The sequence below is a fragment of the Eptatretus burgeri genome, chromosome 4, assembly GCF_056783735.1.
Source record: "Eptatretus burgeri isolate ZD-2024b chromosome 4, Ebu_testis_v1, whole genome shotgun sequence".
NCBI classification, from domain to species: Eukaryota; Metazoa; Chordata; class Myxini; order Myxiniformes; family Myxinidae; genus Eptatretus; species Eptatretus burgeri.
This window is the reverse complement of record NC_140964.1, coordinates 119,648,606-119,665,950: the sequence shown is the minus strand read 5'-3', so window position 1 is coordinate 119,665,950 and position 17,345 is coordinate 119,648,606. Positions and strand designations below refer to the sequence as shown.

General features: G+C 48.7%; 1 protein-coding gene across 3 annotated transcripts in view; it reads left to right on the top strand.

Annotated features, from left to right (window-relative positions):
• LOC147028984 (solute carrier family 2, facilitated glucose transporter member 1-like) overlaps window positions 1-17,345 on the top strand; it is a 180,269-nt gene that overhangs the window by 37,142 nt on the left and 125,782 nt on the right. Inside the window, exon 1 of one of the 3 annotated variants that reach the window (XM_085879883.1) lies at window positions 5,015-5,181. The exons of the other annotated variants lie outside the window; for them this stretch is intronic. Within the exon in view, the coding sequence (XP_085736009.1) occupies window positions 5,161-5,181 (21 nt within the window). The 5' untranslated portion in view covers window positions 5,015-5,160. Of the gene's footprint in view, window positions 1-5,014; window positions 5,182-17,345 lie in introns of those variants that run through there. 3 annotated transcript variants of the gene reach the window in all.

The following is a 17,345-nucleotide window of genomic DNA, read 5'->3' as shown; positions in this document are numbered from 1 at the left end:
CACAGTGGACAAATGGCCAAACATCCTGGACATGGGATTTGAACCCTGGGGTTCCCTGTATCTGGAGCTCGGTGTTCATGTGAGAATGCTGAACAGACCAACACAGTACCGAGTAATCTCGTGGGGGCAGATAACAGCAATTTTTGAGAGGAATCGTGCAAATGATGATACAAGCATCAAATTTGGCACATTTGTTCTCCAGGGGATTCTAATCAAATCTGCCTGATTGGCCATTTGAAAATCCAAATTTTAAATAAATAAATAAATAAATAAAAAACTTTAAAAAAAGTCAAGATCATGAATCAATGTTGGATGCTGGCTGAGATTGGTGAATGTTTCAGAAACATCAATCACAGACGTTCCAAATCTGCCATGCAGTTTTCTTCCCTTTACCACGGAAGGCAGACACGACGTCACATCCAGTGAACGCATGGAAGTATGGGATCCCTCTAGCTTTCTCAGGCCCTATTGCAGAAACTACCTCATGGACTGGAATCCATCGCGCCTTGGCTCCTTGGCCAAAGGCAATCCACATGTTCTCAAGACCTAGTTCCTGTAAGGATGGCAGTACAGATATTGCTATGACTAGTACGTCCGTGTCATTAGCCTTAATGATAATGGACTTGCTACCATCCATTGTTGCATCCCTGGCATGTACAAATATTTAAGTGTCAGCTTCTTCATGACAACATGGAGACACAGCATCCAGTAACTTCCTTGTGTTGCTAATGGCATCTTCTCCTTTTGTGACAATGACTGTGCTTGTCGTCTGTGATTCACACATCTTTTCCGCAAGGAAGTGAAACAGCTCATTCTTGTTGCTGTCATCTCGAAGAAAGCTTCTCCAGTTACTTGGGGTCTTACTGGTTCCTGTCACTCTTCTTTTGATTCCTTGCCCCCTTTTCGACCTTGCCTCGGACTTCAGACTTGACTTGTTGTACACATCAAACACTACATCCACCTTCTTGTACCTGGCACCATAGGATTCCACCTTTGGGATGATGTCTTCTTTAGCATAGTCATCAAATATCTTTGAAGTGTGTGGAGGTAGGGCATTGATAAGTGCTGAGCCATCAATGATGACTGCATCTCCCCTTGGTTCTCTGTCTGGGATGTTCACTTGCGCTTCAAGAATTTCAGCCAGCTGTGACTTCGAATTTTTTTTTTTTCAAATTTTTCAAAATTTGGATTTTCAAATGGCCAATCGGGCAGATTTGATCAGAAAGCCCTGCAGAACAGAAATGCCAAATTTGATGCTTGTATCATCATTTGCACGATTTTTCTATTATCGACTACACTATTCAGCTTAGTAAGGCGAGAGAGAAACCCGAGTATTTATTACCTTATTACTATACTCAGACCTTTAGGTGCATGTATGATGTAATAGTGATAAGGGAACTATAAGTGTAAAACGAGTCCGCTCCGAGTCCTTGAGACCGTTTTTAATGCCTCAAACCGCACGTGACGACAACTTATTTTCCGCTATCTTTTCGCACTGAGCACTTTGTCTGTTTGATTAACCAGGATCCCTTCTGTTGCCTAAAGGCAAGCTGGTCTCCTTTGTGCATGCTCGAGAAGCGTGTGTGTGTGTGTGTGTGTGTGTGTGTGTGTGTGTGTGTGTGTGTGTGTGTGTGTGTGTGTGTGTGTGTGTGTGTGTGTGTGTGTGTGTGTGTGTACCTTCAATCCCCATCATGTGTGTGTGCATGCATGTATACCTTCGTGTGTGTGTGTGTGTGTGTGTGTGCGTGCATGTATACCATCATGTGTGTGTGTGTGTGTGTGTGTGTGTGTGCATGCATGTATATTGGGTAGTCGATCTAGTCGAAAAAAAAAATCGAAAAATTTTTTTTTTGAGATTTTTTTCTACCCTTATTATCAGTATTTCCGTCGATATGTTGGGTAGTCGATCTCGTAGAAAAAAGAAAACAATTTTTTTTTTTTGAGATTTGTTCTTCCTTTATTATCAGTATTTAAAATGGTGATTTCGATGAAACTTGGTTGGTAGGTTCATACCATGACCTCGTTGTGTGCAAATGAGAACCATTGCTATGGACACCACCGTTGCCTAGCAACGGGAGTTTGAAATTTTTGAAAAATCATAAAAAAGTTTATTTTTTCGAAAATAAAAAATCGAGCCACGAGCGACTGTGGGCAGTACATTCAGCCATATTGTCAAAAATTTCCAGCCGGATCCTATAAAAACTGTCGGAGAAGATAGACTTTGAATGAACCCTGGACGAAAACAATAAAAAAACGAAGTTCGTTATATCTCAGAGACTGTGAGTCAGATATACATGAAACTGGTATGGTAGGTTCATGGTATGTCCTAGTTATGTGTGAGAAAGAACCGTTGCAATGGACCCCTCCGTTGCCTAGCAACGGCCGAAGAACCTCTAAATGTGGGGGTATTTTAACGAAAAAACAATCTGCAGCATTAACCCTTGAAGCTGGAATCATGAATTTTCTTGTGCTTAATCCTCAGGTCATTCCCCATCGAACGGGCCCATCGTGTCAGGTTCTATTGGGCAGGCGACTACCCATGTCCGCCTACCGGCTTGTCTGTGTGTATGTGTGTGTGCATGTATACCTTCATGTGTGTGTGTGCGTGCATGTATACCTTCATGTGTGTGTGCATGCATGTATACCTTCGTGTGTGTGTGTGTGTGTGTGTGTGTGCGTGCATGTATACCTTCATGTGTGTGTGTGCGTGCATGTATACCTTCATGTGTGTGTGCATGCATGTATACCTTCGTGTGTGTGTGTGTGTGTGTGCGTGCATGTATACCTTCATGTGTGTGTGCATGCATGTATACCTTCATGTGTGTCTGTGTGCATGCTGACCTTCATGTGTGTGTGTGTGTGTGTGTGTGTGTGTGTGTGTGTGTGCATGCATACCTTCATGTGTGTGTGTGTGTGTGCATGCATACCTTCATGTGTGTGTGTGTGTGTGTGCGCGTGCATGTATACCTTCATATGTGTGTACTTGCATGTATACCTTCGTGTGTGTGTGTGTGTGTGTGTGTGTGTGTGTGTGTGCGTGCATGTATACCTTCATGTGTGTGTGCATGCATGTATACCTTCATGTGTGTGTGTGTGTGCATGCATACCTTCATGTGTGTGTGTGTGTGCATGCATACCTTCATGTGTGTGTGTGTGTGTGTGCATACATGTATACCTTCATGTGTGTATGTGTGTGCATGTATACCTTCATGTGTGTCTGTGCATGTATACCTTCATGTGTGTGTGCATGCATGTATACCATCTTGTGTGTGTGTATGTGTGTGTGTGTGTGCGTGCATGTATACCTTCATGTGTGTGTGTGTGTGTGCGTGCATGTATACCTTCGTGTGTGTGTGTGCGTGCATGTATACCTTCATGTGTGTGTGTGCTTGCATGTATACCTTCATGTGTGTGTTTGCGTGCATGTATACCTTCGTGTGTGTGTGTGTGTGTGTGTGTGTGTGTGTGTGTGTGTGTGTGTGTGTGTGTGTGTGTGTGTGTGTGTGCGCGTGCATGTATACCTTCATGTGTGTGCGTGCATGTATACCTTCATGTGTGTGCGTGCATGTATACCTTCATGTGTGTGTGTGCATGTATACCTTCATGTGTGTGCACACGTGTATGTATACCTTCGTGTTTGTGTGCGTGTGTGCGTGTGTGCGTGCATGTATACCTTCATGTGTGTGCGTGCATGTATACCTTCATGTGTGTGCGTGCATGTATACCTTCATGTGTGTGCGTGCATGTATACCTTTCATGTGTGTGTGTGCGCGTACATGTATACCTTCATGTGTGTGCGTGCATGTATACCTTCGTGTGTGTGTGTGTGTGTGCATGTATACCTTCATGTGTGTGCAGGTGTGCATGTATACCTGCGTGTGTGCGCGTGCGCGTGTGTGCGTGTGTGTGCGTGTGTGTGTGTGTGTGTGTGTGTGTGTGTGTGTGTGTGCGCGTGCATGTATACCTTCATGTGTGTGCGTGCATGTATACCTTCATGTGTGTGCGTGCATGTATACCTTCATGTGTGTGTGTGCATGTATACCTTCATGTGTGTGCACGCGTGTATGTATACCTTCGTGTTTGTGTGCGTGTGTGCGTGCATGTATACCTTCATGTGTGTGCGTGCATGTATACCTTCATGTGTGTGCGTGCATGTATACCTTTCATGTGTGTGTGTGCGCGTACATGTATACCTTCATGTGTGTGCGTGCATGTATACCTTCGTGTGTGTGTGTGTGTGTGCATGTATACCTTCATGTGTGTGCAGGTGTGCATGTATACCTGCGTGTGTGCGCGTGTGCGTGTGTGCGTGTGTGTGTGTGTGTGTGTGTGTGTGTGTGTGTGTGTGTGTGTGTGTGTGTGTGTGTGTGTGTGTGTGTGTGTGTGTGTAGCATGAGGTTGGTGTTGAAATTAATCCGCAGTGAAATGAAGCTTGTTTGTGCTTTCGTCCTCGATGTTCAATCCGGTAGCATTGAGGAGGTGATAACGATGTACTTGTGAAGTGCTCAGTTCCACGGAGCTCTGATCGTTGACCCCGTGCTGTTAGACATACCACGCCATGTTTCATACAGGGAGTCTCAATAGAAACAGTGCACCAGAAACTTAACAACTCTTGTGCAAAAAGACAAATCTTTCAGGGAAAAGTATTTCTTGTCAATAACAGCGAAGGTAGCACCTCCACCTCTCATCAGAAGGTAACACCTACCATCAGAGGTAGCATCTGGTGGGTATTCCCTTGGACCAAGTCAATATGATAGCTGTACGTAAACTCTTTTAAACAGAGATTTAAATTTTAAATTTAACAAACGCACGAAACATCAGTATTTCGTTGAGTGCACCGACTTCTGGAACACCTTGTACAACGACCTTGGACCTCAGAGTTCATTTGTCCCACGTCATGCTTGTGCTTCACCGAGACCATAATATATTTACAGTTCAATCTCCCAGTTGAACACTTGATGTGTTTCACATATTATTTTTTTGAAATGCAGATTGCAGCCTCAAAGTACGTTGGTGGAGCAAAGCAGAGATAACATCCGATTACTTTTGACGTACAGAAGCCGTCCTCACTTCAACCGCCTGTTTCGTAACCACCCGGACGAAAGGCCCTCCCTCGGCATCAGTCGCCCCGTTCGCAGACATCGGTCCCACTGCAGCGCAATGACCCGGCCGAGGGATAAGGTGACTGAGCATCTTGGCATCACCCTAACCCGTTCGAGTTCCTAATGTTACCGCGTCCGCTGCTCCTGACGTCCACGGTCCACCAGAAAGGTCGTAAACGAGCGGGGCCGTTGAAAGCGGGTCGTTCGAACATTTAACCGGACACTTCTGCGTGCATTGCTCATTGTGTTGATGACCCTCGGTCTTCTTTGCAACTGAGACCATTGAGCATTAAAAATGGACTTTTCATTGCCGTGTCCTGGTGCGACCTTGATTGCTTTGCTGTTGGTGATTTATATTTTGTTTCGGCTCTGTGATGTCATGGGATTATGTCCCCCCCCCATGTCAAAGGTTAAGGTGGCTTAAGACCTTTTTGGGTCTTGAGTTGGAGCCCGTGCCGTTAGATAGCACTGGTTCGGTTGACTCAGCCTGTCATCCTTCCGAGGTCGGCAAAATGAGTATCAGCTTACTGGGAAGAGTAGTGTAGTCGATAATAGAAAAATCGTGCAAATTATGATGCAAGCATCAAATTTGGCATTTCTGTTCTGCAGGGCTTTCGGATCAAATCTGCCTGATTGGCCATTTGAAAATCCAAATTTTTCAAAATTTGGATTTTCAAATGGCCAATCGGGCAGATTTCATTGGAATCCCCTGGAGAACAAATGTGCCAAATTTGATGCTTGTATCAATCATCATTTGCACGATTCCTCTCAAAAATTGCTCTTATCTGCCCCACAAGAGAGGGGGCACTGCATCAGTGGCACAGCTATGCTCCCAGCAGTGATGCGACCAGCAGCCACAGCTTACGCATATTTACGTCAAAGGTTGAGCCTGTTCAATAACTATATGTCCTCGCAGAATCCCCGTCCTGTAGGCGATCTTGTTGCAAACGTGCGAAACGTTCTTATACGTTTGTTTGGGCGGTGAATAGGCAACAGACCGCTGCTTCAATCGTTCGTGCAAATGAAAAAATAACCTGGGTTACGTATTATGAAGCAAAAACATGCACACTACTTATGTTTTTTCTCAAACAGGCCTCCTTATCAGACTTTTTGAAAATCCGGGACTCCCCAGTCACACTCCTCCCCAGTCACACTCCTCCCCAGTCACACTCCTCCCAGTCCCACTCCTTCCCAGTCACACTCCTCCCCAGTCCCACTCCTTCCCAGTCCCACTCCTCCCCAGTCCCACTCCTTCCCAATCCCACTCCTCCCCAGTCCCACTCCTTCCCAATCCCACTCCTCCCCAATCCCTCTCCTCCCCAGTCCCACTCCTCCCCAGTCCCACTCCTCCCCAGTCCCACCCCAATCCCCATCCAATTTCTTCTTTCAAAACTTGACGGAGTCACATAAAACTTGCACAGGCACACTTCAGGTTGATATCATTAACCCCTAAAAGTTTCATCTTTCTCTATCAGATCCTCTCGAGGAGGAGATGGTACATACATACACGCATACGCCATCACTCAATTTAGAGTATGATTATCAAAAGCACGGCAAGGACATGAAGAAAAACCATTGCATGCTTACATGAACTATACAATAAGGAGATTAGTATACAATGGACAAATCAACAGCACATTGCAGTTTGTACCGACTATAGTGCCCACGACAGCAATATTTTGATGTTGTTGTTCTCCTCCTGCTCTTCCCTTTATAAGGGGTGGGGCCCGATGGCACCAGGCTTCTGTCCTGCCATGACCACTATACTCCTCCAGCTCCCTCCATCCTCAGCCAACTCTCTCCACTCTCCAACCTCCCCTACCTCACTGATATCTTCACACAATTCTCCCATCTCAACCACGGTCAACCTCTTTTCCTCCTACCTTGCTCTCGCAATCTATCCACTCTTTTTGCCATTCTCTCTTTCCCTATCTGCACCAAGTGTCCCGTCCATCTCAGCCCTCATTTCACCTTTCTCCCCATCACGCTCATCTGCACACCAATCTCCTCCATCAGTTCATCCATCTTCCCTGATCACTCCCACAATACTCCTGACCCAGTAGTTGTTACAAACCTGCAGCATTTGTTGTTGTCTCTGCCAGTGGCACCGTTTCCAGACCATAAAGGTAGGCCGGTGTTACATATGACATCAGAACGTTCCCTTTCAATTTCCGTGATATCTTTCTGTCTGCTACCCTCCAACATGCATTCACACGCACCCGAATCTTCCTCCAGACCTCTATCTCATACTTCGCATCCCCAGTCACTGTTCCTTCCAGATATTCAAACCTATTTCCATGTCTGATCTCCTTTCCCTCTAACCTGATATTAATTTATTTTCTCTGCTGCCCATCCCACACCACGTCAGTCCTCTCCATACTCATCTTCAGCCCATGTTTCTCAAATGCCTCCTTTTACTACCCCAGTACTTACTGCATATTCCGCCAACTCTCCAGCACAACAGCCTGATTGTCTGCATACAGCATCCTCCCCATACCACCCTTCAAGCTCACCTTCCAGCTTACCAGCTCCATAATCATGATAAACATGAGTGAGCTTCCCTACCTCAAACCAATGCTCATGCTGAACTCCTTAGACATCCTTGGACCAACCAAAACTCTTCCCTTTGTTCCTTTGTACATCCCTTCCACCAGAACTTCTGCTTCCAGTACTCCATCCATCTCAGTGTCGCCATCACCATCTCTCTCACGACAGCGTCGTAGGCCTTGAACAGGTCCACAAATCCCAATAAAAATTTCACCCTTGCACCTCAAACCTCTTCTCCACCAGCTGTCTCAGCATGAACATCCGATTCGTCATCCCCCTACTCTTCCTAAACCCCTGCTGCATGGTTAGTTATATGTCGGGACATCCGCTTGACGTAGGAAGAGTGGGACATCGTATGTCAGTGGAACTCATATGCGTATATGCGTGGGAGTAAAGAGACCCTTCTGCTGTGAAATCAATGCTTGAATAAAATGAACACTGTGTTAAATGTTTACCATGATGACTACTACAATTTCACGAACTTCAACTATGTACTATGGTGCTGTCTCTTTTAGCACCAATATCTTCGTCCTAGATGAGGCTTTTTCAGCCTTTCGTCAATTTTCGCAAGCTTGTACGAAGAGGACGGGTGACTTCAACTCGCTTGGACTCTGGTGGGACGAATAGAAAATATGGTTGAACTTATTATGTCAGGAATACTCTCATGAATCATGCATGAAAAGCACTTGGGGTAGAGATTGCACGGCTCGACGAAGAATTGTTGCATATTGAGTGATGCCTGACCACACCAGCTGAGTGACTGCAAGTCATTACAATTGGAGTCATATCTTTCACCAAAACCCTTGTTGAATTACATAGGTATGAGTAAAAGAAGAATGCCCTGAAGGTCAGTTGTTCCATAGAGGCCTCAGGGGCATATGTGCATCCTCAATTGCAGTCATAATTTGAGGATGATGATGTCCTGAGTTATCTCAAAGCTTTGGAAAACTGCACCAGTTGCTTCAGGACCCCATCCTGTGTTTTTTTTTGCTGAGAATCTCTCTTTGCTCAATGACTTAGAGAGTTCATGAGCGGATTTGAGCATTTATGCTTCGCTTTATTTGGGTAAGAATGTTGATATTGAGGCTCGTGGCTCTTTGTGGAACTGTTATTCCGTGGCTGCCCAAAAAGACCAGGAGTGACGAGAGGCTCCACTGTATGGAGATAAATCGACAGCTACCCTGCATTGTCTGTCGCTTGATAAGTCTCCTGGAATTGATGGCTTGTCTTGCTAATTTTACAACGGAATGGGGTCTAATTGGAATTCATTACGTACAATAAGTGTCACCCAGGAAGCTTATGAAGTAGACCAAATGCGGTTATTTTGGCATTCATTCTCAAGGCAGGGGATTTGAGGGACATAAGGGACTATCGTACATTGTGCCACGCTAATAGACGGTACAAAGCAACCCGCCTGATATGGCGGCACCCAACCCTGATTGTCAGGTCAGGCCAGATCAGATCTGTGACTTGCTGCTGGTGTCATGTAAAACTTGTACGAACCTGTTCATGGTCGAGTGTCAGCGACTAAACTGGCTGCCCCACCAGGTCCCTCTGGTGTGGAGGTTGTATGAACATGGACAATCAGCTTGATTCAATACAAAACCTGCTAAAAGGGGGAAGAGCTCCTGCCGAGCCATATCTGGTGCCAACTGCATCTGCGGACAGCCTCCTGCAGTTGGTTACCTTTCCTAGGTGGTTGGTAGAAGGATTTGCACTCCAGCCACCACAAAACACTTCACTCCACAAAACACACTGCAGTGTGTGTTGGGGTGGTGCTGAAGTGTCGTCCACCAGACGGCAGTCTCCTTGGTTTAACCTTTGGTGGTCCCTTTTGATGGGTGTCTGGAATGTCCTATCCCAATGAGATGGGGATGGGTCAGGCATCTGCCTGGGGGAGGCCAGACAGAGGCCCCTGGAGTGCCGGCGGAAAGTGGACAAATCGACACACTGTGGCGCATGCTCCCAATCTATGCTTGTTTGTCCAGTGTCTGTGATGTGCATTGACTACGGATAAGATAACGGCAAAAATGTTGTCAAGTTGTCTTGGACCTGTATTGCATAAACTGGTATTTCCTGATCAGTCCTATGCAATTTCCGGCAGGACAATATCTGAGAATATATTCCTGGTCAGAGATTTAATATACTGCGTGGACATTACTCAATTTCCAATAGGCTTTCTTTCTCTGGACCAAGTGAAAGCATTTGACCATGTGAACCATGACTACCTCTTTGAGTCCCTGTTATTCTTTGGACTTGGAAGGAGGTACTCTACATCGGCAGGCATCCTTCAGATCCTGTACATGTCGGCAGAGTGACTCATTGAAGTTATTGGTTCCTTGCTCATATTTTTAACCTTTTGAAAGAGGAATAAGGCAAGGGTCTCCTGGAATTGTCTGGTCAGTCTGGTCCCCGTCTGGTCAGATCTCCATACGCATTGAACCTTTCCTTTGTTTACTGAGCAGGCAAAGGTTAAGTGGCATTGTGCTGCCGCATGATAATGTAGATGATATTCTCGTGTTTGCAGGGAGTCTGATAGATATGCAAACACTTTATGACTGTCCGAAGGTCTACTCAGCAACATCTTCTGGTGCATTTAATTGGTGGAAGAGCTCTGGGCTCTTGTCTGGCCCTATGCAGAATGAGGAATTGCCCACACTGTTTTAGCAAATGACATGGAGTCATCATCAATTTATTTATCTGGGGTTTTATTCTTTCTATCTGTCACAAGGCGTCATCACATGATAACTTGATCAATTTGGAGGATGGAATCGCAGCTAAGTTGAGAGACTGGGGAGGGCTACTGAATGCCCTCTTGCCACGTGGAAGAACCTGTTTGCTCAAGCAGTTTATCACTCCGAAGCTATTGTTTAAGATTTTCTGTATAATTATTCCAGACCAATTATTGGTAAATGCGAAAATGAAGTTGTTGAATTGCCTTTGGAATGGTAAGCACTGGGTATCCTTTGGTGTTCTGAGCTTGCCTCTTGTAAAAGGAGGACTCAGGTTTTCCCGGCCTTCATGGCCCTGTTGATACATATTGTCAACAGACTAGCCATAGCTATCTATACATGAAACCAATGCTGCAAACTGGATTCAGATTTCTTCGGGGACTTGCTCAGGTTGAAGTACAAAAGGTAGATTGTTGCGGGGCGGGTATCGTCTGCGAGCACGACCGCTAGGTGGAGCAGTAGGGTCGACTCCACCGAACACCCGGAATCTAGATCGTACCTTTCGGAAAACTCGGAGGGTACGGGTCCCTTACCGGACCGTGAATCGTCAATAATTCCACCACGTGGTACAGGGTTGTTTGCCAAACTTCAAAATACCGAGACCCACGTGGCGAGCTACCGAGTATTCACACCCTCGACGGCGCTCGTACGGGACGAGCCGTATGCGCGCTCGACCCATGCGTGACCGGAGCGGATGGTCACAGAGCTTCCCTCGGTCCCAAATGCACACCACTATGGCAACAACGGCCTTCTTTAATTCTCCCAACACTCACCATGTTAAACCAATAAAAGAACCACAAAAACGAGCTGATACATTCAACACATGGATGTATTTATAATGGGGGGAAGGGGGAGCACGCAAGGAGCAGAGTTATCCAACGAGAAGGAAATGCAATGTACAAAGGGCAAGCACTTAACGATTTCTACTTACAGACGGGCCCACAGACACACACACACACACACACACACACACACACACACACAGACACACACACACACACACACACACACACACACACACACACACACACACACACACACACACACACACACACACACACACACTCACATACACATACACATACACATACACATACACATACACATACACATACACATACACACATACACACATACACACATACACACATACACACATACACACATACACACATACACACATACACACATACACACATACACACATACACACACAGATACCCAGAAGGACATGGACCTTCCCGCCTCGTGCGGTCTTCGACGAGACGAGCTACCCAGACCAGTGTCGCGATGCGGTCTGAAGAATCAGGCGCCAGAGAGATGCGATGGAAGAATCAGGCGCCAGAGAGATGCGATGGAAGAACCAGGCACCAGCGAGATGCGATGGAAGAACCAGGCACCAGCGAGATGCAATGGAAGAACCAGGCACCAGCGAGATGCAATGGAAGAAGCAGGCACCAGCGAGATGCGATGGAAGAACCAGGCACCAGCGAGATGCGATGGAAGAACCAGGCACCAGCGAGATGCGATGGAAGAACCAGGCACCAGCGAGATGCGATGGAAGAACCAGGCACCAGTGAGATGCGATGGAAGAACCAGGCACCAGCGAGATGCGATGGAAGAACCAGGTGCCAGCGAGATGCGATGGAAGAACCAGGCACCAGCGAGATGCGATGGAAGAACCAGGCACGAGCGAGATGCAATGGAAGAACCAGGCACCAGCGAGATGCAATGGAAGAACCAGGCACCAGCGAGATGCGATGGAAGAACCAGGTGTCAGAGAGATGCGATGGAAGAACCAGGAGCCAGCAAGATGCGATGGAAGAACCAGGCACCAGCGAGATGCAATGGAAGAACCAGGCACCAGCGAGATGCAATGGAAGAACCAGGCACCAGCGAGATGCGATGGAAGAACCAGGTGCCAGCGAGATGCGATGGAAGAACCAGGCACCAGCGAGATGCGATGGAAGAACCAGGCACCAGCGAGATGCGCTGGAAGAACCAGGCACCAGCGAGATGCGATGGAAGAACCAGGCACCAGCGAGATGCGCTGGAAGAACCAGGCACCAGCGAGATGCAATGGAAGAACCAGGCACCAGCGAGATGCAATGGAAGAACCAGGCACCAGTGAGATGCAATGGAAGAACCAGGCACCAGCGAGATGCAATGGAAGAACCAGGCATCAGAGAGAGGCGATGGAAGAACCAGGTGCCAGCGAGATGCGATGGAAGAACCAGGCACCAGCGAGATGCAATGGAAGAACCAGGCACCAGCGAGATGCAATGGAAGAACCAGGCACCAGCAAGATGCGATGGAAGAACCAGGCACCAGCGAGATGCGATGGAAGAACCAGGCACCAGCGAGATGCGATGGAAGAACCAGGCACTAGCGAGATGCGATGGAAGAACCAGGCACCAGCGAGATGCGATGGAAGAACCAGGCACCAGCGAGATGCGATGGAAGAACCAGGCACCAGCGAGATGCGATGGGAGAACCAGGCACCAGCGAGATGCGATGGAAGAACAAGGCGCCAGTGAGATGCGATTGAAGAACCAGGCACCAGCGAGATGCGATGGAAGAACCAGGTGCCAGCGAGATGCGATTGAAGAACCAGGCACCAGAGAGATGCGATGGAAGAACCAGGCACCAGCGAGATGCAATGGAAGAACCAGGCACCAGCGAGATGCGATGGAAGAACCAGGCACCAGCGAGATGCGATGGAAGAACCAGGCACCAGCGAGATGCGATGGAAGAACCAGGCACCAGCGAGATGCGATGGAAGAACCAGGCACCAGTGAGATGCGATGGAAGAACCAGGCACCAGCGAGATGCGATGGAAGAACCAGGTGCCAGCGAGATGCGATGGAAGAACCAGGCACCAGCGAGATGCGCTGGAAGAACCAGGCACCAGCGAGATGCGATGGAAGAACCAGGCACCAGCGAGATGCGCTGGAAGAACCAGGCACCAGCGAGATGCGATGGAAGAACCAGGCACCAGTGAGATGCGATGGAAGAACCAGGCACCAGCGAGATGCGATGGAAGAACCAGGTGCCAGCGAGATGCGATGGAAGAACCAGGCACCAGCGAGATGCGATGGAAGAACCAGGCACGAGCGAGATGCAATGGAAGAACCAGGCACCAGCGAGATGCAATGGAAGAACCAGGCACCAGCGAGATGCGATGGAAGAACCAGGTGTCAGAGAGATGCGATGGAAGAACCAGGAGCCAGCAAGATGCGATGGAAGAACCAGGCACCAGCGAGATGCAATGGAAGAACCAGGCACCAGCGAGATACAATGGAAGAACCAGGCACCAGCGAGATGCAATGGAAGAACCAGGCACCAGCGAGATGCGATGGAAGAACCAGGTGCCAGCGAGATGCGATGGAAGAACCAGGCACCAGCGAGATGCGCTGGAAGAACCAGGCACCAGCGAGATGCGATGGAAGAACCAGGCACCAGCGAGATGCGCTGGAAGAACCAGGCACCAGCGAGATGCAATGGAAGAACCAGGCACCAGCGAGATGCAATGGAAGAACCAGGCACCAGTGAGATGCAATGGAAGAACCAGGCACCAGCGAGATGCAATGGAAGAACCAGGCATCAGAGAGAGGCGATGGAAGAACCAGGTGCCAGCGAGATGCGATGGAAGAACCAGGCACCAGCGAGATGCAATGGAAGAACCAGGCACCAGCGAGATGCAATGGAAGAACCAGGCACCAGCAAGATGCGATGGAAGAACCAGGCACCAGCGAGATGCGATGGAAGAACCAGGCACCAGCGAGATGCGATGGAAGAACCAGGCACTAGCGAGATGCGATGGAAGAACCAGGCACCAGCGAGATGCGATGGAAGAACCAGGCACCAGCGAGATGCGATGGAAGAACCAGGCACCAGCGAGATGCGATGGAAGAACCAGGCACCAGCGAGATGCGATGGGAGAACCAGGCACCAGCGAGATGCGATGGAAGAACAAGGCGCCAGTGAGATGCGATTGAAGAACCAGGCACCAGCGAGATGCGATGGAAGAACCAGGTGCCAGCGAGATGCGATTGAAGAACCAGGCACCAGAGAGATGCGATGGAAGAACCAGGCACCAGCGAGATGCAATGGAAGAACCAGGCACCAGCGAGATGCGATGGAAGAACCAGGCACCAGCGAGATGCGATGGAAGAACCAGGCACCAGCGAGATGCGATGGAAGAACCAGGCACCAGTGAGATGCGATGGAAGAACCAGGCACCAGCGAGATGCGATGGAAGAACCAGGTGCCAGCGAGATGCGATGGAAGAACCAGGCACCAGCGAGATGCGCTGGAAGAACCAGGCACCAGCGAGATGCGATGGAAGAACCAGGCACCAGCGAGATGCGCTGGAAGAACCAGGCACCAGCGAGATGCAATGGAAGAACCAGGCACCAGCGAGATGCAATGGAAGAACCAGGCACCAGTGAGATGCAATGGAAGAACCAGGCACCAGCGAGATGCAATGGAAGAACCAGGCATCAGAGAGAGGCGATGGAAGAACCAGGTGCCAGCGAGATGCGATGGAAGAACCAGGCACCAGCGAGATGCAATGGAAGAACCAGGCACCAGCGAGATGCAATGGAAGAACCAGGCACCAGCAAGATGCGATGGAAGAACCAGGCACCAGCGAGATGCGATGGAAGAACCAGGCACCAGCGAGATGCGATGGAAGAACCAGGCACTAGCGAGATGCGATGGAAGAACCAGGCACCAGCGAGATGCGATGGAAGAACCAGGCACCAGCGAGATGCGATGGAAGAACCAGGCACCAGCGAGATGCGATGGAAGAACCAGGCACCAGCGAGATGCGATGGGAGAACCAGGCACCAGCGAGATGCGATGGAAGAACAAGGCGCCAGTGAGATGCGATTGAAGAACCAGGCACCAGCGAGATGCGATGGAAGAACCAGGTGCCAGCGAGATGCGATTGAAGAACCAGGCACCAGAGAGATGCGATGGAAGAACCAGGCACCAGCGAGATGCAATGGAAGAACCAGGTGCCAGCAAGATGCAATGGAAGAACCAGGCACCAGCGAGATGCGATGGAAGAACCAGGCACCAGCGAGATGCAATGGAAGAACCAGGCACCAGCGAGATGCAATGGAAGAACCAGGCACCAGCGAGATGCGATGGAAGAACCAGGCACCAGTGAGATGCGATGGAAGAACCAGGCACCAGCGAGATGCGATGGAAGAACCAGGCACCAGCGAGATGCGATGGAAGAACCAGGCACCAGCGAGATGCGATGGAAGAACCAGGCACTAGCGAGATGCGATGGAAGAACGAGGCACCAGCGAGATGCGATGGAAGAACCAGGCACCAGCGAGATGCGATGGAAGAACCAGGCACCAGCGAGATGCGATGGAAGAACCAGGCACCAGCGAGATGCGATGGAAGAACCAGGTGTCAGAGAGATGCGATGGAAGAACCAGGCACCAGCGAGATGCGATGGAAGAACAAGGCGCCAGCGAGATGCGATTGAAGAATCAGGCACCAGAGAGATGCGATGGAAGAACCAGGCGCCAGCGAGATGCGATTGAAGAACCAGGCACCAGCGAGATGCAATAGAAGAACCAGGCACCAGAGAGATGTGATGGAAGAACCAGGCACCAGCGAGATGCGATGGAAGAACCAGGCGCCAGCGAGATGCGATGGAAGAACCAGGCGCCAGCGAGATGCGATGGAAGAACCAGGCACCAGAGAGATGAGATGGAAGAACCAGGCACCAGCGAGATGCGATGGAAGAACCAGGCACCAGCGAGATGCGATGGAAGAACCAGGTGCCAGAGAGATGCGATGGAAGAACCAGGCACCAGCGAGATGCGAGCAGAGTCGAGAGCTCCGTCAGCGCTCGTCCCGACAACCAAAAACTCTTTTTTTCCTATCGCGCCGCATCCTTATTCACCCTCGTCCGGGGTGGGGAGTTCGCCTCCTCCCTCCCCACTCTCCCTCACTGGATGGTTTTGGCACGCAAAATGCGTTCGTCGCCCTGTCATTGGCCAAAACGGGCATTATGGCCGTCGCTGTGGACTGCCCTCCAAACAGGCAGTTAACATTATTCTGCGTGGGCTCTGCCCACATACGTGCAGACACGCACATAGGCAATGGCGTCGGTCAGAGCGAGGTGAAGGTGAGGGTGATGCTGTTGTTGTTGTTGTAGTTAAGAGGGGTGTAAAAATAAAAGAAAACCCTGACTATAGCTATCAAACTAACTTTGTAGTGCATGAACATTTAATTACCCATTAAACAGGGGAAAGGGAGCTATCTATCCACATTTACTTATCGAAATAACTGAGCTATTGGACCTGTATGTTGAGTGCTCATGGCTTCCAGATTCGTAACAATATTTTCCTCATCACCTCATGAAGCCTTGTTCATGGTTGCCGTCATTTTATCAGGAGCTCCTGAACGCTTGGAATGCAGTTGATATGGAGACTGCAAATGGTCCTCACCTCTGTATAGAACTGTTGGAGGAGCCACTTCTTTTTTTTCACTCCATTTTGCCTTCTTCAATGTTTGCTTCTTTCTCAATGAGGGAAAAATTGGCTTCTGAAGCTGTTCGTGTCCTTCCGTGTCCATGGACAATTTTGTGTCCTTCCGTGTCCATCGTGCATTATTCTAAAGGGTTCCTGCAGTCGAGGAATAAGAAAACTGTTTCCATTGGAACCGCTGCATTTAGCTCCAAATCCTGCTTCTTATTCTTCAATGCCTGAAATATGGGCTTAATGGGCGTATTCATGTTTAATCAGGAACAATTTTTTGTTCCAAGTAATTGGATTTTTAACTTTCCAACAATACATTTTTTATCATCATAGAATAGCAGGAAAGGAACCCTTTTAGAATGTTGCCGGATGGACAGATGAAAGGTCCTCCTATTAGTAATAGATACACGTAGTACGAAGGTATAAATTATTTGGCGGTGATTTTTGCTTGACCCTAA